The sequence below is a fragment of the Drosophila arizonae genome, chromosome X (genome assembly GCF_054131065.1).
Source record: "Drosophila arizonae isolate 15081-1271.41 chromosome X, UAZ_ARI_1.0, whole genome shotgun sequence".
NCBI classification, from domain to species: Eukaryota; Metazoa; Arthropoda; class Insecta; order Diptera; family Drosophilidae; genus Drosophila; species Drosophila arizonae.
Genome location: NC_142927.1, coordinates 9,554,588 through 9,577,429, shown reverse-complemented (window position 1 = coordinate 9,577,429; position 22,842 = coordinate 9,554,588). Strand labels below are relative to the sequence as shown.

Sequence of the window (22,842 nt, the reverse complement as noted above, 5' to 3'; positions counted from 1 at the left end):
AAAGATGAACTTTGAAGACTTTTCCAAATTAAGAGAAATGAAACGTGTATTATGAGGGATATATTTTAAGTTTTCTAATGAATCAAATGAGTATTTGGAATAGGTACTACAAATAAAACACAATAGCTTAAGCAACAAAAACTATAACTATAACGAAATAAGATTAGCATGGAATGGGTATATTCATGAGCAAGTCAAGTGAATCTGTGAGTGAGTGTTTCAGCAAAAGGAACAGATGAGATTACGAATCAAATGGGCACAAATAACTGAATGAGTAATTTACAGGTACTACAACTAAAAACAAACAGGTAGATTAACAGATACTACACTTTGATCTTAGCCATAAGGCCGAGAAGCGATAGGTAGATTAACAATTTGCTAGCTACAACTATAAAATATGAATGGAATGAGTATGAGTATAAATGTGAGCTAGTAAATTATTGACTTCTGGATATGCCCAGACTGAGTGAATGAGTATGAGTAAATGTGAATGAGTGAATCATTTTACCATCAAGCAAGTGAATGCATTAATGCATTAATGATTCATCGTTAATCATCTTAGCTGATTGAATATGAATGCGTATCTGAATAAATAATTCACATTCGATGATTCACTCTCAACGTTTGGCTAGCGCACATGCTGATCGTTTGAGTGAGTATGAATTTGAATGAATGAATGAGTATTCATTGATTCACTTATCATCTCATATTAAGAGTGCTTGCGGTGTGTACATACTAAACGAATAAATGAGTGTGACTCCAAATGGGCGTGAATGAGTATTCAATGATTCACTTCTCATCATCTGCATGAATGAATGATTCATTTTGCCTCCTCTTCGCCAGGTTTACAGCGCTTCCGATGCTTGTAGAGTCCAGCGTACTGGGCGAATCTCTGCCCGCAGCTGGTGCAGCTGTAGCGCTTCTCGCCGCGATGCAGATTGAGGTGGGCGTAGTAGGCGCTGCCCACGACAAAGGCACGCCCACAGTAGGGACAGACCTTGTCCCGGATGTTCAGATGGGCGCGCAGATGCCGATCCCGCTCGTGGGCCGTATAGAAGGCCTTGTCGCAGCGATTGCAGGGATAGTCCCGCTTCTCCGTGTGCCGCTTGACATGCTGATTCAATTTGCTGGCGTTCACGAATCCCCGGGCACAGTGCTCGCACACGTAGGGCAGCTCCTTGGTGTGGCTGCGCTGATGCACGCGCAGCGAGGTCGAGTTGAAGAACTTCTTGGGGCACTCGCTGCAGCAGTGCGTGCGCTGGCCCAGATGCCGTCGCAGGTGAGCCTGGAGGCTGCTGCGCAGCGAGAACTTCATGGCGCAGATGTGGCAGATGTGCTCCAGCGGATTGGCGACAGCTGAGCCGCCGGAGCACTTGGTGCGACGTCGCTGACGCAGCTGCTGCGGCTGCAGCTGCTCCGCATGGACATTGTGCTGATGTCGCAGGTAATCGCTGCGCCGTTTAAAGCTCGCCGAACACTGGTCGCAGCCGAAGGGCGAGACGTGCAGCTCCAGGAACTGGAGCGGAGCGTAGTACTCGTAGCTGGGCAGCCACGATTCGCCGCGCTTCAGTGCCTCCTGCCGCGCCTCCTTGCACTGCCTGTACTGGCAGCGGAACTCGATGAGGCGACTCTTCAGACGTTCCACGGTGATCTGCAGATTGCATTCCTCCTGGAGACGCGTGCACAGCGATTCCAGATGCCGCAGTCGTTGCTTGCGCTTCGTATAGTCCGGGTGGGTGGTGCACCACAGCTGCTCGTAGCTCTGGTAGACCTGAATGATCTTCAGGTTGCTGTCGCGCTGTTGCAGCGATTTCTGGAGCGCACGATTGATGGGCACCACATCGTCCAGGAAGCTGAACGCCTCGTAGAAGCCCCAGCGTGTGCCCGCGCCCTCGCCCTCCACAGCCAGAGCCTCGCGCTGGCGCTCCCGCCTATAGTACTTGATATAGTCCGTGAGCTTGCGATGCAGCATTTGCCAACTGAAGCGTCTTCCAGATGCAGCTCCGGCTACAGCTCCAGCTGCAGATCCTCCGCTAACTGCATTCAATTGAGCCGCAATGCTGTGCCAAGCCTGGCGGCGCAGCTTCCTTGTATGATAGTCCAGATGATTGGGATCCCAGAGATTGGGATGCTGGCGATAGAGTTCGATGAGCTTGTGCGTCAGCTCCACGCTGAGCCGCATACGCAGCTGCAGCGACGTCGAGTTGGGGCTCTCTTCGGAGGAGGTCTCTGTCAGCTCCTCGCGAGGATAGTCGGGCTGGAGCACCGCAGCAGCCAGGCTAGGCATGCTCAGCTCCTCCAGCGGCTGATCCACTGGCTGCACTTGCTCCACTAATTCCAATTGCTCTGGCTCTTTGTCCTTCTCCAGCTGCTGCTGGCACTCCTGTTCCATTGCCGGTGGTGTCTCCTTCAGCGGCTGCTCCTCACAGTTGCCCTGGACATGGGCCTGGTGGCTCACCAGATTCTCAAAGATTTTGCCACAGGCCGCACACACATACGGATCGATGTGCTTGTGCAGGAACTCCATTTCCGCATAGTGCTCAAAGCTGGATACGAACTCCCCCTGCTTGCCTTCCACGATGCTGTGCAGATACCTGATCTTCTCCAGCCGGTAGCGCTTACGCAGCGACAGCAGACGTCGCTGCATGGCTATCCCGGACAGCTTCACTCCGCACATTCGCAGTGCCAGCTGCAGTCCACGGTGTGCCTCGTGTCGCTTTCGCACCGTCTCCGTGCAGCGCAGCCGCTTGTGGGCATTGTGCCAGAGAATGGGATAGTGCTCGTAGATCTCCAGCAGCTTGCGGTTCTCATGCGCAATGTGCTCCTGGCGATTGAGCAGCGACTGCTGCTCGCACAGGAAGCGCAGCTGATCGTAGTGCACGAACTTGGCGCAATCCTCCAGCTCGCCCTCGGCGGCCAGACGCTCGCGCTGCTTGAGGAATCGCTGGCACAGCGTCGAGATCCGTATGCGTACGTCCGTTACGCTGAAGCTACGGCCGCAATGCGCGCTCCATGCATCGGTTATCTGATGCCACGACTCCCGGCCACGATCCACATCCCGAAACTCGGGATGCGACTGATCCCAGAGGCGGGGATGCGATTGATAAAGCTCGATCAGTTTCTTCACGTGCTGACTCGTCAGCTTCGGTGGCTCCCCTATGGGCAGGGCGGGCTGTCGATAAGATAAGAGGAAGACAGTGAAAAACGGAGAGAGAGAGAGAGAGGGAGAAAGAGCTTGCTCTACATTTATTCGCGTGTGAACTGCGGAATGGGATTAGGATGGGTACTTTAGTGGGAATTAATACAAAATTCTTCTCATAAGCTGGCCAAACTGAAAGCTAAACCAATTCAAATAAGTTTCGAATCACTTTATTGCCTTAAAATATTTTTTTAGCGGCTTCCACTGCAAAATTCATAGAATTTAGCTTGAATTTCAGCTTGACTTTCATCAGCTTGAATTAAGCTTTCAGCTTGACTTTTCGCTTGGCTTTCAGCTGGGTTTCAGCTTGACTTTCATCGTGTTTTTCAGCTTGTCTATTTTATGGTCAACAGGTTTGGATTAATGTTAATAGATTTCATTGAAGACTGATACAAATTCTCGATAATTCCTTGCGGTTCTATTTACAGTTTTTTATGTTCTGGGAGATAGATTGCTTAAATTAGGTTTTTTTTTTTAGTATATAAATTTCTTGGAATTTTGTTTGGGTTTATTCAATAAGTTCTGTAAACTTGAAATAGGTTCTCTAATCTGTATGTTTTTCAGTGTGTAGAAAGTGAAATTCTAGATTTAATTTTTAATTTTTCTAGCTTTAAATCTTTTTATGTATATGTTGGCATTTTTAGGCTTAGGTATATCTTGTATATATGTACTGAATGCCTTTATATGTATGTGTGTGTATTTAGATGAGGTCTTTGCCATGACAGTACGATATTATGCTAAGTAAAAAAAGCTAAGTTTTTTAGAATACTTTGAAGGAGTCATGATAAATAAATACATGACTATGACTAAGCCACAATTTTTTAATATTAATGGAAATATTCTTTTTTTTAATAATTTGTAATTTGTATTTTATTTTTTTAATTTTATTTATTTATTTTTTTTTTTTGTAGATATCTTTTTATTAATTTTTTTTTTGGTAAAAATTACGAGATGTTCATAATATCAATTTAAGATATATAAATACTCTATATATTATGTATATATGGAGTATATGGGGCTTGCTTATAGTTTGATTTTTTGTGAACTTTTTATGTTGGTTCAATTTGCTTGTTAACTGATTCATGGCATACGTATATATACACACACACTTTTACATATACATTACATACATATGTAAACAAATATCACTCGCAATCTCTCTACTCACATTCGCATCGAATTTGCTGTGATCGATCAGCTGTTGCTGCTGTTGCTGCTGCTGCGTCTGCTGTGCGGTGTCCAGTGCGTTCAGCTCTTGGACCAGTTGCTGTTTGAGTTCGTTGACCTCCTCGCCGCCGCTTGACTGCTCGGCCAAGACCTCCAGCATGAGCTCGTCGACGGGCGCCTGCTGCCAATCGGAGTGCCATATTTCCATGTGCTCGGCGAACTCGTCCAGGGCACAGAGTGGACGCTCCTCGCACAGTTCACACTCGATGCCGTATAGCTCACCGGCGCAGTTCCAGGTGTAGACAGTGCCGCATCGCTGACGCGGCTCCTCAGCTGCAACAGCAACTGATGGAGTCATCGGTTGCTGGCCCCAATTCCTATTGTTATGGCTGTTATCAATGTAGTTCTTATTGTTGTTGTTGTTGTTGTTGTTGTTATCGCTGTTGGCCAACTAAATTTACTGTCACTTTTTAAGCCAGCTTGCGATTCGGCGCACTTGTTGCTTAGCGTTTGCGACTGCGCAGCTTCTTCGCCTCTGACTATGTGAAAAATGACAACAGCCAAAGAGCCAAAGAGCTAAAGAGCTAAGACTCGGGCCAACAAACCCGTTGCGGGCCATCTCGCACATACACACACACACACACACACACACATAGATATACACATACCCACGTAGACAGCGTCGTGCATGCCATTCTTTGTTGCTGGGGCAACAAAATATGTATGCACACGTATATATGTATACACACACACACACACACACACACTCGCATACACATATCTAAAACAAAATAACAAACTTGGCTTTTGGTTTTGGTTCGCTTTGCTTGTTGCCTGCTTTGCTTTGCGTTTTCTCTTTGCAAGTGCCGCTTGTGTGCACGTGTGTGTGTGTGTGTGTAAGTGCGCGCGGGCAACAGGTAAATGTAAGCGGGCAAGCATGCATATGGCTGCCCGACTGCCAAATACCCTATAAATATACAGTTTGATACAAAAGTGTTTTCACATGGGAACAAGTTATAATTTTGTTCTTTAACATTAAAAAAAAAAAAAAACAAAAATTGTGTGAGATTTTAATATTTTTTTAATTGTAGTATGTTTTTTAAATTAATTAATTAAAATAAAAAAAAAACTATTAAAATAGGCATAAAAAACAATAACTACTGATAACATACGTATGTATGTATGTATGTATATACGTATCTTAAACTAGATTGAAAATTCGATATACATACGTCTCCTAATATTAGCTTCTCTAAACATCATATTACCGATATATGTATATATATATTATTTCAAGTAGCTAAAGGCTTCCAGCTATAGTTTTAAGGCATACAAAAATATTTAAGCATCATATATTATAGCTGAGGCAGACATTTGTTAGTGCAGCATACCCGGCCACACACATGCCTCAAATACCTCCACAGGGTATTTGAGAAAAACGTAAACATGACAACGCAACAGCTGAGTGAGAGGCAGAGTCCAAACAATTGAAGCCACTGTGCGGCTGCGCGCATTGCTCACATGCGTGTAAATGTGTGGGTGTCTATGTGTATGTGTGCACCTTGGGAACCGGAGCAGTTATTTACATTTAAATACATACACATTGTATGTATGTATATTAACTAAACTCATTGTTGCTGGCCAATTGTTTGTTAGCTCTTGGCTGAGCTTCTTGTGTGTTTCATTCTGAAATGTCATCGCAATGAGAGAATGGGGGTGTGTGAGCCAGGGCTGGCAAGCACTGACTGAGCAACACACACACATACATATGTATGTATATTGCGTTGTTATATACATATTTATAAACCAATCTTTAACAGAATAATGTTAATTAACGTTAAGAAAGAACCAGTAACCTGTTTGCATAAAAAAAAAATCAAAAATAAGAAAAAATAACATAATCGAAACCATTTAAAAATGCTTAATCATCGTGCAAAAGGACAGTGTCATGCCCTGGTCTTTGACAATGAGGATACTTCAAATAATAATGGGCACGCGCACGCATACGCACACATGCATTCGATATATGGTTGTGTGTGAGAGTAATAGATATTAACCGGTAGACTTAACGAAACACTTTGGATTCTTGAGCGCTCTCATCTGCTTCCCATGGTCTCACTCTCCGCTTTTGTTCGATGCACGCCGGGCCTGCCAGACCCAACTGCAAGACGTGCATATGTGTTTGTGTAAACTTAACGAAACACGTAACATTCTTGAGCGCTCTCACTCTTTCTCTCTCCCTAACTGTTTATGGTCGACCAGCTACACTCCCAGTTATAGCAATTTGACGTCACGATCGCAACTAGTCAGCGAGCCATGAGAAGGTTGTGCGCTTTATAAGTGATACGAGTTTCCCCGTGCGGAAATTCAGAATTTATTTGCAAATAATAAAACCAGATATCCATACATCTGGGACCCAAATAAGGGCTATATGATTTCGCATTGGCTTCGTCGTGTCACTATAATTATAATTATTATTATTTTGCCACTGGAGACCGGTTCCAGTGAGCTCCAAAAACCAGACCTCGAGACAAATTGCATGAAAATGGAAACTGTGCGCGCGTGCAATGACAATAAAATGCTTTGGGGGCCAAGCAGTACGGAAAAGCTGCAACAGAGCAAAACAAAGGCAAAATAAAAAAAGAGGAAAATAAGCGATGGAAAAATAATGACAAGAAAATGAGCTAATTCAAGTCGAACTCTGCATGCTCTTTGAATATGATTGTATAGTAGTTAAGATGCGCCCAATAAAATGTTCGTGACAATTTAAAAATAATATATTTTTGTTACTGAGTAAAATACAATATATTGAAAATATATCTAATTGGGGTCTTTTTGTATAGCATATAGTTTGGAGTTTATTTTGGGCAGAGTAAATTCATTTATTAAAGCACGTACACTGAGAGAGAAAAATTATTTTAAAAATTTAATGAATATTAATAGAAAAGATTCACAAAACAGTTTGGAGACTTTGTTCGCAATATGTGAAACTTTAAAATCGTTTTACAAATATTTTTAAAATAAAAGTTTTAATTTATTGTAAACAAAAATTCGATAATAAATATAAATTTTTAAAATAATATTTTTATTATTCGATCAATAAAAATTTCATTGCTAAGTTCTTTGTTATGAAAACATATATACAATCGAGGTTCGATAATTCCTACCCCGCTAAATCGAATATCGCGATAAATCGAAACTCCAGATAACTTGAATTCCTGTGTAAATCGCAAAAAAACTGATCCGCTTACCATTTCAAATTGTCAGGAATCTACTATATATAGATATTTTTTATATTTTGAATTTCTCTCAGTGTAGCGACTGAAGCGAAGTTTAAGGGAATATTCAGTGTAAGCGCAAGATAAACACGGCCCAAGGGAGCTTTGACTGCAACTTTCGCGCTGTCAACTGATTGTGTGAGTGTGTGTGTATGTCTGTGTGTGTTGTTGTTGTGTGTATGTGCCTGTGTGCATGTGTAAATAAACAAAACGCATGTGGCAAACGTACACACACACATTTACATTAGCCGCTGGCCATGTTTAAAAGCATGAAACATGGCACTGCAGCTGGCTTTGCCCAGCACACCCATACAGACTCACACACACACATACACACACTAACAATAACAGCACACACACACATCACGCACACTTGCAAATACAACTGGCAGACACGTTGACTTTCCGCCGTAGCCCCAGAAAAAGTTGATCCTTTGTAAAAGCATGTGTCCAAAAAATCCTTTACCTCTGCCGCCTGACTGTGCCCCTGCCTCATCTAACGGTACCCAATAGGTTTACCATGTGACGTCATGTGTCCCCATCAGAAACTGTAATTCCGGCAAATAACACGGAAAATGCAAACAAAAGCCAACAAAATGATGAAGTGCAAGCGAAATATTACCAACAAAAAAAAAAAAAAAAAAAAAAGAGAAAACCAGGAAAAAAGATTTGTTTATATATGTATATCATATAATATATGTGCACACATACACATACAGACATACATATATCACATATGAACAAATTGTTTATGAAGTAAAACCGCAGCGGAAAAATGGAAGAGCAAAATGTCACACTAACAGGAAGAGAACGTATGGGCGTTAGGCGGGGTCAACTGAATTATATTTATACATATATGTATATGTATGTATATATAGAAAGAAGAATATATGTACATTATATATCCTCTGTATTTGCTAACTCTTCACTCTTTAATCATATGTTTTTGTTTTGCTTTCCGTACGAAAATCAGTGTAATTTGCCACACCCTCTTTCTTGTGACTTACGGCTAACTGTATAATTACTCTTTGTTCAATTGACGACGGCAAAAAGTACGAAAAGGGGGACAAAATTAATGGGATCGACAAGCGATTTGATGGAGATGGAGAAAAACAAGTTGATGTTGAGGAAAACAATCCGCATGACGTGTTGAATACCCTTTAAACAAAAGCCAATAGTAAACATACTATGATATCCATTGATATAATAGGAAGAGGTTCAACTTTTTGACTTTTAAGTGAAAATTATAAAGTCCTTATATAAATTAAAAAGTATATTGTATATTCATACATATATCGATACAAGTCAGATCAAACCAAGCACACGCCAAATTTGAACGCTCTAGCTACCATATGGACTGAGTTCCTTGGGTCTCTTACGTAGTATGGATAAGTTGGGCATATAGCGAACCCCGTGTATATGTGAAACTGATCAGTTAAGAGCTGCCTGCCACAGTTGCCAACATTTGCGGAACTTAATGTGTCCATATCTCAAACTTTTTTTGCATGTTCCTTTTTCTGGTTTCTTTTTCTATAGGGTATAAAAAATGGCTTGAACTTTTGCCAAAAAATGAAGAGAAGGAGAGCTTTTTGGCAAATTGTGACGCCTCGTTGTGTATGTGTGTTGTGTGTGTTTTTTTCACTTTTGTATCTTTTGGACAGCAAACCAGGAAGCTGCCAGCAAAAGAACCAATCCTCTCTCCCCAACTCCTCTCTCGTTCCCTTTCCCGCACGCCACTACAATGGCGCTGCTTGCCACAATATATGGCCGCACATTATTCAAAGGACTTGCTTTCTTATTGTTGTTGTTGTTGTTGTTACTGCTGCTGTTGTCGCACATTGCGCTTGGTAAAACAAGCGCGAAAACATAATGAGCATATAAATAGACAAACAATCACCGGCAAACAAGCAGCAGCAGCAACAACAACAACATCAAATAGCAAACAACCGTCCAGACAGCAGCCCACAGCAACAACAGCAGCTTTACCATAGCTACAACAACAATAACAATAACAGCCGCCATTTGCTACGTGCGCCTACTAGTCTCTCTCTCGCTCTCTCACTCTCTCTCGCTCTCTCACTCTCTCTCTCTTTCTCTCTCTCTCTCTCTCTCTCTCACTGACTCCTTTCGTCTCCCTAGCCGACATCAACCAACCAAAAAAACCACACGCTGCAATCATTCAACGATTGCAGCCAATTCACCACAGTTAAGCTCACCACTATCGTGTTGAATAGCCATCGGCTTTTGCCTAGCAGCACGGTTCGTGTCCTATTCAGTTGGCAGGCAGCGCAGCTGCTGAGGACATCATGGCGGTTGGATGTATGCTACAATTTTCTTTCTCAATATTTATAAATTCTGTTTCGTAAATTATTTTTAAAATATTTTTTCTAATAGATCTAAATGATCTGATATTTTATAGATTTTTATGTTCTATTTTCTTTATTTTAATTTTAACATAAATTTTCTATTCTTTATGATTTTGATTTGTTTACAAAATTAATAAATTTAAAATTCATTCCGAGGCTTAAAGTATTCATGTTTCTTTTCAAATCCTTTAGATTTGTAAATATCGCATGGTTCTTGATTTAGTCCCTAAAAGCTTTATATATACATATATACATATATAAAAAACCAATCCCTTTTGTAAATTCTGTATTTAATTTCTAAATCCCGCCTCTTTAAGTCTCTTCAGATTTTATATTCAAAATTTCTCGTTCTGAAATATTCGTCGAGTTAAGAAATTAACATGCTGTAATTCGAATGGCAACTGTCGGATCCATCAATTTTTCAATATCCGACAGAAACAATGCGAATATTTGCTAGATGTTCGCAGTTGATTTAAATAATTCATAAAAAAACCCCAGCATATAAATCTTCGATGTTCAATGCAAAAGCGGCAAAAAATGTGTAAAAATATATATGTACTCTATATGACAGGGGGCGAAAAAGAAGGTAAAAATAACAGAGCTGCAAATGACAAACAAAAACAATTAAAGCGCAGATAGAATGAAGCTGCGTTCGTATTTTATATAAAAATTTGAACATTTAAATGTTTAAATAACAGAGAATACTCTTTCTCATAAGGTTACTATAACAGGAGACGGTATAAACCAGGCGACTGGAACTAAGTCGTGACGTATGTGTACTTAGTTTTCAGTAGTATGATTAGCTTGTATTGATGAAGCTAGCACATAACTTGAAACCATATTTGAAGTAACCTTTGCGATCTCAGCACCCTGAGGAGCTTTGAAGATAAAATTTTGAATAATTGCATTTATACCATTTTGAACTAATAGCGACTTTCGCATTGGAAATTTGTACACAACAATCTCATCGTGACTCTCTCTCTCTCTCCTTCTTATATGTATATACTTGCCAGAGCCTCAGCGATAGCACATCCAATATTCGTATTGTTTTTTCATTCACATTTTTCGCTTACACTTCCGTTTTCTTTTTTTCATTTTTATTTATTTTCCCATTTCATTTTTTTGTGTTTGTTGTTTTTATTTCGAGCAGTCGCGCTCATTGCAGCTGTAAATCGAATTTGGACACGCTTAGATAACTTTTAGATTTATTTATTTAACAATTTATATGGCTAGCCGCGCAATTTATTAGTTGTATATACAGAGCATATATATTTATGTATGTATGGGTATATTTATGTTTAATTTAATTTAAAAGCCTTTGCGGTTTCAGTTTAACCAACTTTGGTTAAACTTTCAAAATTTATGGGCCAGAGTTTTATTATTTATTTATTTGATTTCATCACCTTCGCTTCGTAGCCTTTTGAGCTCCGAGCTTAGAAAAGCTAAAGTGAGAATAATTTTTTGAATACATCTAAGAATAAATGTACAATAAAACAATTCTCTATTGCCTTAAATGGTTTCACTTTAAGCTTTAAAATAGCTGACAGAAATAAAGTTCAATCAGAATTCCAATTATTGCACGTTATACGCACGAAAATTGTTAGAAACTAATTTTGTTCTATTTATCAACTTTAACACAGTTTTTTCCCATTCAATTTACTTGAACTGCTCCACCTCATGCGCAGATCAGAGTTGGTTGTAAATTCTCTATATGTTACGTATACATATATGGATATATTTTATTAAAAAAACACGCTGAAGCACATTCCAGTGAATTTAATATAAAAGTGAAAAGCGTTTATTTGCAGTGAATGTATTGAAAGGCAACTTTCAGGCACGCCATAACGATGCTCTGCCTTTTCTCCCCAACGAAAATGAAGACAATGAACAGCAGAGACTATGAATATCGAATGCAGCCCCACTGCTTGATACTCGTTCAAATTTTAATATGACTATTGATTTTGCTAATAGTAAAAGTTGTATTTAAAAGGCTGCCCTAGATGACTAAGGTTTATAATTTCATTTATTATGTTTATATTCCTCTTTACTGTACTTATTTTCTACTTATACTTTTCTTTGCTCTGCTTATATTCTACTTCTGCTCTATTCTTACTTTACTTTTACTTTACTTCAACTCTACTTCTACTATGCCCTCAACTCAACTCAATTTCTACTTTGCTTCTACTCTGCCTCTACATCTACTCTACTTATACTCTATTCTACTACTTTGCTTATACTATTACACTTTACCTAAACCTCTACTCCTCTACTTTAAATATACTCTAATTTACCTCTACCTCTACTCCACTTATACTCGATTTCCACTCAATTTCTACACTACTGGTACTCTACTTCAATTCTGCCTCTACGCTACTTCTATTCCGCCTCTACTCGGCTTCTACCCTGTTTTTACATTACCTCTACTCTTCTTTTACTCTACTCTACTATTTAGCTTATACTCTACTTTACTTCTACCTCTACTCTGCTTATACACTGCTTATACTCTACTTCAATTCTGCCTCTACTCTACTTCTATACCACCTCTACTCTTCTTTTACTCTACTCTACTACTTTGCTTATACTCTACTTACTTCTACCTGTATTCTGCTTATACACTACTTATACCCTACTTTAATTCTGCCTCTATATTACTTCTATTCCGCCTCTACTCTACTTCTACACTGCCTCTACTCAACTTCTACTCTTCATGTATTCTCCTTATACTTTTCATATACTATCCGTATACTCCTCCTTATGCACTGCCTATACTCCTCTTCTACACCTGCTCTACTCTACTTGTACTCCAAGTTTCTTAAGCTTCCCCAACAAACGGCCATATGTAGAGCTCACTAAACATTGCAACAAGCCAATATGCTCATCTTCCAGCTATGGGCGAGAATTTAAAGAGCAAACACTTGACCAGTTTATCTGCAACTGCACACGCTGCAGCCGCGTCTTCATGTTCCCTCCGTTTTCCAAGCGCCGCACTGAGTTCCCGTGGAGTACCTTCCTTTTTGTATGCTCGGCTGCTTCTGTATGTGTGGGCCTATATGTATGTATATGTATGTGTGTGTGTGTGTGTGTGTGTGTGTGTGTGTGTGTGTGTGTGTGTGTGTGTGTGTGTGTGTGTGTGTGTGTATCTTACATTTTCATTAAGTTGAAAATAACAACGAAAAGTTTTTGGTTGCTGCTCTATACATAAACATTAGCCGGCTCTTGTTGCAAGGATACATATTTTTTGATATGCCATGTCCAGCTGTGCAGTTACCCAGTCCCCCTTCTCTGCACACCCGCTCTCTATCGCACTCTCTCTCCCTCTTGGTCGCTCTCTCCTTCTCTGCTTTCGCTGCGAAGCGTAACGTGCAATTTTTATTGTTATAGCCGAACTTGCTGCATGTCATGCTGCCTAGACACTGTTGTTAACTTTTGGTTGCTTTTGTGGCCGCCACGCCCCCATCTTTCGTTGACCAACCCCAGCCGCCCACTTGGTGCGCCTTGTCCAGTTTTGTCCGCTTTGCAGTTTCTCGCATTTGAAGTTTTTGGCTGCATAAGTTTTTACCTTTGCATGATTGTGGAATGGAGTGGGTATATTGACTATGCTATGGTATAGGTTACATGAGGTCGAAGCATAATAATCAATGGCTTGATTTGCTTTAACTTTTAGTCATTTTGCATAGCTAAAGCTGTTTTTCTAACAGTTATTTATCCATTGAATCTATCGACCTGCTATGCATACATATGCTCTAAAGGAACTATGGCTTGAAACCTAAGATCATCCTTGAACAAAACTTATATTATTATGGTCGACTTCTGGAAACGATTTGTATATACGAAATCTTTAATACATATATCATAAATCTATATATAAATTCGAACTATATCATACATATATCATATATCGAACTACCATAATTTATATATTCATATAAACTCTCTAATATAATTCTAGCCATTCTCTATCTATAATATATAATACATCCCAAAGGAACTACACACAATCTACATACAATCAGATCTACTCTATCCCTTGCTATCTCTTTAAGCCTGCCTTCCCTTAATATTCCTGTTAGAGCATTCCGGCTTCGCTTTGTATTCGTTATTATCTTTATTTGTGTGCGTGTTTTTGTGTTGCTCGTTGCCCGGCACGCCCATTGTCGCCTATGTTGCATTTAGCAGCTGACGCCCCTGCCACGCCCCCGCACAAAGTGCTTGATATGAGCGTCAAAATGTTTGGCTGGCAAGTTTTGTGTCTTTTTGCTTTGTTTTATTTTATTTTATTTTTTTTTTGTATTTTGTTCGTGACTATTGCAAAAGTATTTTTGGTCAAATTAAAAAACATTTTACAATTGCAACTTGCGTGCGAATGTGTGTACAAGTGCATGTGTGTGTGTCTGTGTGCTATGTTGTGCGGCAACTTTCGCTGGTGACTTGGCAAAAAGTTGGCCATGTCTTGGCCAAAACGTTTGCCACTTGGCATTAGCCAAAAGAAGCCTCAAGCTGCAGTCAGTTGGAGCTCTTGCGCGCTCTTTCCCTCTCTGTCTATCTTTCTCTTTTTCTCTCTCTCTCTCTCTATCGCTCTGACTTAGCTCATTCATAGTTATTGTTGTCGCCTACTTCAGCTCTTGTTGTTGTTTTGTTTCTATTTGAAATACTCTTCAGTTTTGGGCACTTGCGCTATTGCATGCCATAAGAGGAAACATTCAATGCATTGTAAAACGTATATTCATATATGCCTAGCAGATCGTCTTGATGTGATTTGGTTTAAGTAAAGTTTTAGTCCAGGGACTAAAACATCATTTGACATTGAAACAAAGTGTGCCATGTAACATCTAGTTTTCAGTGCGATAATCAGTGTTTAGATAATAAACTTAAAACTCTTAAATAACTGTTTTTCTAAATTCCTGGGTATGTATATATGTATATATGTCGTTGATCTGCTCGCCTTTCATTATAGCTAGGCACAATAGCTAGTTCCCGCTGTTGCTCACTTAACTAGTAAAAGCTCTTTCTTATTCTGCAATATCTTTGGTAAATCGCCTCTTCTCGTCAAGCTCCGCGTTTCTGGTTGGGTTGCATATTCTTGTGTATCGAAATCAAAGCGATCCTGTGTGAAGGACACATATAGCCATCTCACTCCCACTCAGCGACAACCGGGACCACGTTCTGCAACAACTATAGCTGTCTCTCTTCTACTAACCTCTCTTGAACGCCATTGCAACAGGCAGTCCCGATAGAATTACCTATACAACGGTATAGTATCACAGCGATACGACAGTGGCTCACAGCTTAATTCGTGCAGCGATATCCAAAAATTCTTAAATTAGTATTTGGTATAGCCTCCTTATTATTTAATCACCTCTTTTAAGCGCGATTCCATCGATCTTAGCAATTTTCTGGCGACTTCCCTAGAGAATCTTTACTATTCTTCCAATAGGGCCGTGTTGAGGTCATTTTTATTGGATATTGACTTTTTCCGAATGGCCATGTCCAAATTTGCCCACAAATTTTCTATAACATTTGGGTATGACCCTTGGGCTAGTGGACTGATCGCATGTGGACAGTTCCAGATCAACCACGACTGGACAATACCCGATTTATGTTTTGGGTCATTGGCCTGCCAAAATCGGGATCGCTCTTCTAGACCCACTTTTCGGGCACTCTGGAGCAAATTCTTCTTTAAAATGGATAGGTACATATTTGTGTTCATATTACGATCCAACTAAGTTCCCAACTCCAGAAGTCGCAATGCAGGCCCAAACCATCGCCACCGCCATGTTTCAGTGCTGATTTTTGACCCATCCGACCCATATGAGTCGAAATTAATATAATTTTAATATAATTTTTTTCAGTATATTATTTCTTTTTAATGAAAGAAAATCACAATTGTTTTTGATTTTGATGATAATAATCATTTTAATTCAGTCATGCAGTTTTTTTGAAATCACTTTTTGAATATGATATCTCTCAAATAGCCGCCTTGTGCCTGTACGCCGTATAGTGCCTGTTTCTGTCAAAACATATGGGGCTGCCAGATGGATTTGTCGAGCCCTGTGTGAGATGCTATTCCGCCAATAATCTGAATATAAAATATTGAATTATCTATATCAGACATATACCTAAGACCTAAGACAACAACAATTCTATAACATTTGCTAGGGTATCTCCACTTTAGCATATTTTCATATTTTTGTTCTTTCATTTGCTATTTTCTTTATTTTCTTGCCACACTTTTTGATAGTCCAAAGTTCTGTGCAACTTAAGTGTGGCTGCCACGCCCTCGACCGCCCACGCAGCCGCACGCCTCCAGCCGCTGAGGTGCTCGGGCCAACGGCTTTGGTAATTAGTTAGCAGCTAACTGTTGGCGCACTGGCAAGCATTTTGTTGGCCAAGTTGAGCGTCGCCCGCTGTCGCGTATACCCCATTGCCGGCCGAGTAAAAACTAATGCAAATTGCTTGGCGAGCAAAAAGTTTGCCCGAGTCGAAAGTCTTTAATATTTGGATTTCAGCTCATTTAACTTTCGTCTAAGTGTGTAAATCATTTGAGTGCTCGCTCTACTTTTTACGTGGCATCTTCTAGTCGACCCGCTCCTGGCTGGAAGCGAAAAACTTTTCTTTTCTGCATTGTTTGACAGGCCGCTAAGCAGTTCATCTCAATTAATTTAAGTGGAAAGTGTTTTGTGTTGTTAGTTGACGCGGACCTGGGTTTTTCATCTAATCACGGTGAAGCGCGTGACGATGATGATGATGTTCAATCAGCGCTGATTGACGACGTATAAATGTAATATCTTACATCAAATATTTTGATTTCAGTTAGGTAATGAATTTGGAGTGATTGTGATTGATATGGGAACTTGGGGAGATTGTGATTGATTGATGATTGATGATTGATTTTTATTATTATTTATATTCTATTTAATTTAGTAATTTTGAGTTTGTTAAATGTTTCTTTATTGACATATAGATTGATTGACTGATTGAGGCTCAGCTTGAACCAGAAAAACTAAATGATGCTCAACACAATTGTGAAGCCTGGATAAGAAACAGTTGTAAGTACAAAATTATTTGCTCTATGTTTTTATTAATTTGTTTCAGTATAGAATTCCATGTAAATATTTTATCGCTAATACAGTCTCTTGAATATATGCTCTTATTATATTTAAGTTGTCAATTGTAAAGGCAGAGAGTTCCATAGAAATTATCCAGGCGTTGTTGAAATTGTTGAGCAAAGTGAGAGCGACTAGCAGGTACCCTGTAAACAGCGCAGAGTTCATATCGATTGTGAATGTAGGTTTTATTTCAAAATCTTTTTGATTTGTTAAGAAAAAAAGTCAATGTATATCGAATTCACAAAATATCGATAACACATGACTTTTGAGTCCTGATTGAAGGAAGCGAATAGATGGAATAGGCCAGAAGCAAATCGACTTTGTGAGTTGCACTCTACATATCTATAAATGTATATGTATCTATATATACATATGCTATATATATTCCATTAAAGATGCAACTATAAAAACACATATGATCGGTGTGCTTGACGAGCTGTTAGAACATTTAAAAGCTAGTCCAACTCAGTATACATCATATTAGCCAAGGGAGGATGCTGAGTAGATCATATATACCATACAGTCGAGGCAAGACTATTTTCCACGTAAGCCCATATACCCCACTGGCGGAGTATAAGGGAGTAGAGGGCACAATGAAGTTAACATCGCGCACTATATCACGCACTCAATGCCGATTAAGTAATTAACTGAAATGTGAAGTCGCATGCGAACGAGCTGGCAACAAGAATTGCAACAGCAACAAATTGCAGTTGGTTGCGTAGCGTGGGTGTTGGGCGGGTCGTAGATGGCATTTAATGAGGACAACTTGGAAGCGAAGGGATCTCTGGCTAAACGTTGTCACTGGAGTTCCGGTCAATAATAAGAAATAATTCATTTGCTTGCACAATTTTGTCAGCGGCAAGGCAAGCGAAGCCAATCAAGCGTGACGCTGGGGCAGGGTACTGAATGGGTTTCAATGTGTGTGTATGTGTGTGTGTGTGTGCAGGGCCGTAATAAACGGAACTGCAATGCAATTGAGGAGCACTTCAAATGCAGTCATTGCAAAAGCAACAACAGCAACAGCAGCAACAGCAGTGCGCACTTTATTAACGCAATTTCCGTTTCCGCTACGACTCAAGTGGGCATCAGTGTGGGCTGGCTGGCTGCAACAGCTACTCATTCACACACACACACACCCATTCTCCCTCTCTCTCTCTGTCACAGTCTCCCTTTTACTCACTCTCTCTTCTACTCTGGGGAGCTGTGAGTCAACTGCTGTTGGCAGCGATAAGACGCTGCAACTAATAATCGTAATAATAAGCGTGACAAAATGGCGGCAACAGCGCCTGCCGCAATATCTTCACATAATTGTAACGTCTTCTTCTTCTTCTTTTTCTTCTTCTTCTTCTCTTTCTCCCTCTCTCTTTCTCTCTTATTATTTTCATTCTCCCACTCTCTTGCCCATTAGCATTTGCCGCTATCTGCGCGGCGTTCGTTGCTTTGCTTTACCTAATTGCCTTGCGCTTTCGGTTTTCAAAAAGTGTTGCCTGCTTTCAGGCGCAATTCAATTTTATTCGCTTTTCTCGCCCACTTTAGAGATTTGTTTGGTTTTTTAGATTTTAAGCGCGAGCGCTGCTAATGCGCGACGTAAAGATGGCCAAGCTGAAAGAAGATTATGTCATTTATTAGTCTTTTTCTTAAGTTTGTATATGGAACTCGAATTGTGAAAAAATATTTTATTTAACTTAGTTATATATATGTAGTATATGGGCAAAGGTTTTTTGCATGTGCAATGATAGCTACATATGTATATTACAACTAGCGTCACACCTATATGTATGTTTATATAGGTGCGATGCTTTGAAAATATACTCTACATATTATATATAAGGGCATATTATTTTAGTATATATGCAATACTTAAAAACAGTGGAAAACATGACTGAGGAAAAATATATATAATATAATATTTATATAATATATATATTTAAATATATATTTATATAATATATATATTTTTTTTTTACATCCTGCCCGAAATCGTTATTAAGTCGATCTATATATATAGCTCTCTATCAATATATCTTTCATCGACTATGAAATTGCATCGGATATCTGTAGAAAAACATTTCCTGCTGAAGTCTCAGTAATGAATTTTCGCGGAAAAATGTAAGCAGTTTCTCGATTATTTCACAGTATTTTTAGCCATTTTCCATCTGTCTGAATATCGATTTTTTTTTGCTTAAAGCAGATGGTAAACATTTTAATGTATCCATTTTCTACTTGTCAAGTGATTCGTTTTGATTAATTTCAATTAGCAAATAGTTTGCATGTAAGCTGTCATAGTGTCTGTCTCTTAAATGAGTTGTCCCAAATATACACACACACACAGACACACAAATTAGCCTGCCAAATGTTGTGCATTATAGTTTTTTTTTTTTTTTTTTAAATTTTTGTATTCTGTATAAAATGCTAAAAGTTTTGTCATTAAGCCCTTTTAATAATGAATTATGGAGTCACATTACAGTCACACACATGCACAGACACATTTGTGAGTGTGTTGACCCGAGGCATACACACACTCGCACACTTACACACACACACGCTCACATATGCTTACATTTGCTGTGCCCAAACTTTATTATTACAAAATGTTGTGGCCCAACATTGTGCCGAAGTGCCTCTTGGCTCCATTAGGTAGTCCTCGCCCCTCGCTACTCGCTCCTCGCTCCCCGCTGCCACTCCTCTCCTCCCATTGTCCTTTAGGTTGTCACCATCATGTGCTCTCCCTGGAAATTATATTTATTACATAATTATGCACAGGCCATGATAATGTCGGCGCAATTTACGAGTTTTTATGCCTAAAATACCCCTTGAAAATGGACCAAAAATTGAAGTTATATGGATCTTGTGCGCAGATATGTTAAAGGCGTATATGTTTATAGGGCATATATAGATCTGAGCATGTTGTTAAGATAGAGCCTTTAACCTAATATTGACTTGGTATAGGGTATTTATGAGTCAAGCACGTGTGGGATATTTTATTTATTTCCATAGGCGAGAAGCTCTAGATAATTGAGCTATGCCTATGCCTAAGCTACTAAAAATTGACTATTTGGTACTGGGTATCTACAATTCCATCAGATTTGAGTAGTTTACTCAATGTTGGCATGTTGTTATAAGATGCGGACCAGTGCATATATGTTTGCCTTTACTGCTAGGCCTTCACAACTTTTTGAGGGGTATCTACTAGTCATGTATCCTCTGCTGCGCTATTATCGAGATTTATACGATAAGTTCCATCGTTCAATCTCAATCATAACTAATTTTTAACTGCAGTTGACTGGATGTAAACAGTTTTGATTCTTGGTTATCCTTTCGCTCTTACAAGAGACTTGATACAGGGTATCTACTCGCTGAACAGTGTCGAATCGATACCTGCTTCTGGTACACAGAGCTTTGCTAATATTTTTCTAAGCCTTGAACTATAGTTGAGCTTATATAGGGTATCTTCTAGTCAAGCAATACCAACTATATGAGCAGTTTCTGCAGGCAGGAGCAAAAACCTTTTTTTTTTTGTTATCGAAGCTTTTAGCTTTAATAGATAGTAAAATGCTGGTATAGGGTATCTACCAGTTGATCAGCCGAGCTTCTGTTACTTTCTTTTCTGATATTTATACAGATATGTATAAAATCTTTGATTTTGCTTCTGTATTTCTCTAGGCTACAATAGAAAATTTGTAGGGTATTTACTCGTTCAATATTATTGGTGAGTTTTCTCTAGTTACTTTGAGTTAAGTTATAGGTTTTGTTATTTCTCTCTCTTTCTCTCTCATTTGACTTTTCCCATTACCTTGACTGGCAGTCTTAATACAGGGCATCTTTTAGTCGAGAACACCTCACTTGAGCTGCTGGCTTCCGTCGTTTGCTCGTGCTTCTGCCTCCGCCTTTGCTTACAGCTCATCAGCCGTTACGCATACGCCGCGTGTGCCGCTAAATACTGCAATCGTTTGCTTCGCTCCAGCGGGGCACTGCCGGCAGTGGGCGTGGCATCTGGCAGTCAGCCGAGCATTTGATGGCATTTGCTCTGCTCTGTTGCCTTCTGCCATACGAAACATTTGACGGGCAGTTCATTTGCCTGCCGGCTGCGAGCTGTGGGCTGTGAGCTGAGAGCTGCCAGCTGCAGGCGCAACTGTTGCAACAGTGTCAGCAACACTTGCAGTTGCAGTTTCAGCTGCACTGCTGTTGCAGTTACTGTTGCTATTACAACAGCTGCAACTGCCACACTTTGTATGCACTTCATTCGTAACGCAGAGCATTCTGCCAACCACTTTTTGTCTGCTGATGGCCAAACTCAAGCCGAGGCCTCGGCAACGAATGCAACGGCAGCAACTGCAACTGCAACTGCAACTGAAACTGCAACTGCTGAAAGCATATCTTTGTCTTGTGCTACGCAGCTTTAGGCTACTATTGAATCAGATGTCAAGCTTATAGCTCTACAATTTTTACCTTTAAATCAGAGCTGAAAAATCTAGGCGCCTGCAAAACTCATGCTAATTTAATTTTGTAGGTGATTCGATGAGGCTAAATTAAAGAGTTGGAATAACCCAGCGAGAGTATTTATATTTTGTTTGTATATGTAAAAGGAAGCAGGAGTCGTAGCTGAAATAGTTATTAAAATTAATAATTACAACAAATTTTTGCTGTTTCCTTTTCAAAATTTTTGAATTTATAAAGAGCTGCTAAATTTAGTGATTGACTTTTTTTTTAGCCAATAGAAATATATTTTTTCTTAGGCACAGAGGGTAGGATGATTGATTATAAACTGGTTTTTATTTTGTTATCCAAATATAGATGATGATCATATTATACATAACTTCCCTTTTATACTTTTACTTCCTTTCACTGAAGAGCATGGAGAATACTTGGAAGTTTCAGACTTTATCATAAAGTTCTGTAATAGAAATGAATTCTAATACCAAACCAATACACTACATTTAGCTTTTTTCCATTTATATTCTTTTCAAATAAACTTTGACAATTTGGGAATCGTAAATGAAATATGCTGGAAATGATTGTAGTCTAACTTAAATTTAGCTTGATGTAGACTTATGTCTAGCCTTTTGCTCTTATTAAAGATATGCATTTCAAATAGTCAGTGATATATATATATATATATATATATATATATATATATATATATATATACACATACACACACACACACATGCATACATACACCTACTCAAACTATGATTTATGACTATTCTAAGCACACAAATTTCTATGTAGAGCCAAAAAGTATGCCACACTTACACACTTGCATACGCGCACACACACACATAGCTACACAGACACATCTATTTTATTATGCATGCATTACTTATTACATTTGATGTCGAGCTGAAGACACAAGCAAAAGAGCTGGAGCGAGTGAGAGAGAAGGAGAAAGAGAGACGGATGATGAGAGAGAGAGGGAGACGGGGAGGGGTCTCGCTGCAGGCCGCTTTAGCATTTGTCATACACAAAAAGCGACGTCAGCTGTGCGAGAAAAATACACAGAGAGAGGGAGAGGGTGTGAGAAATAGGGCAGAAATCACTCTCTCTCTCTCTCTCTCTCTCTCTCTCTCTGTGCATTGGAATAGTACAGTTATGCACTCTCATTGCAATAATTGGAGTCTTTGTACCAGCCACAAGCCCATAGTCCACAGCCCACAGGCAACGCCTCCTGCCCAAGCCCCTCCCGTTTCGCAAAAAGCTTTTGCTTTGGGCTGCTGCTGTTGCTG

The 22,842-nt window shown here is 39.7% G+C and overlaps 1 protein-coding gene and 1 non-coding gene across 2 annotated transcripts; both read right to left on the bottom strand.

The window, feature by feature from the left end:
* Positions 1-45: 45 nt before the first annotated feature.
* Positions 46-5,403, bottom strand: LOC108618099 (uncharacterized). Its single transcript, XM_089476061.1, has 2 exons — positions 4,368-5,403; positions 46-3,172 (listed from the first exon to the last, which is right to left on the bottom strand). Exons 1-2 carry the CDS (start codon positions 4,722-4,724, stop codon positions 821-823), a joined length of 2,709 nt encoding a protein of 902 aa, XP_089332187.1. The 5' UTR covers positions 4,725-5,403; the 3' UTR covers positions 46-820.
* On the bottom strand, positions 270-360 carry LOC149267867 (U2 spliceosomal RNA). Its single transcript, XR_016271454.1, has one exon. It is a non-coding gene; the product is annotated as a U2 spliceosomal RNA (small nuclear RNA).
* Positions 5,404-22,842: the final 17,439 nt, after the last annotated feature.

Coding starts and splice junctions, on each gene's coding strand:
- LOC108618099 (XM_089476061.1), bottom strand. CDS start 4,724: ATGACTCCATCAGTTGCTGTTGCAGCTGAGGAGCCGCGTCAGCGATGC. Junction 3,173..4,367: donor ACAGCAAATTCGATGCGAAT/GTGAGTAGAGAG, acceptor TCTTATCGACAG/CCCGCCCTGCCCATAGGGGA.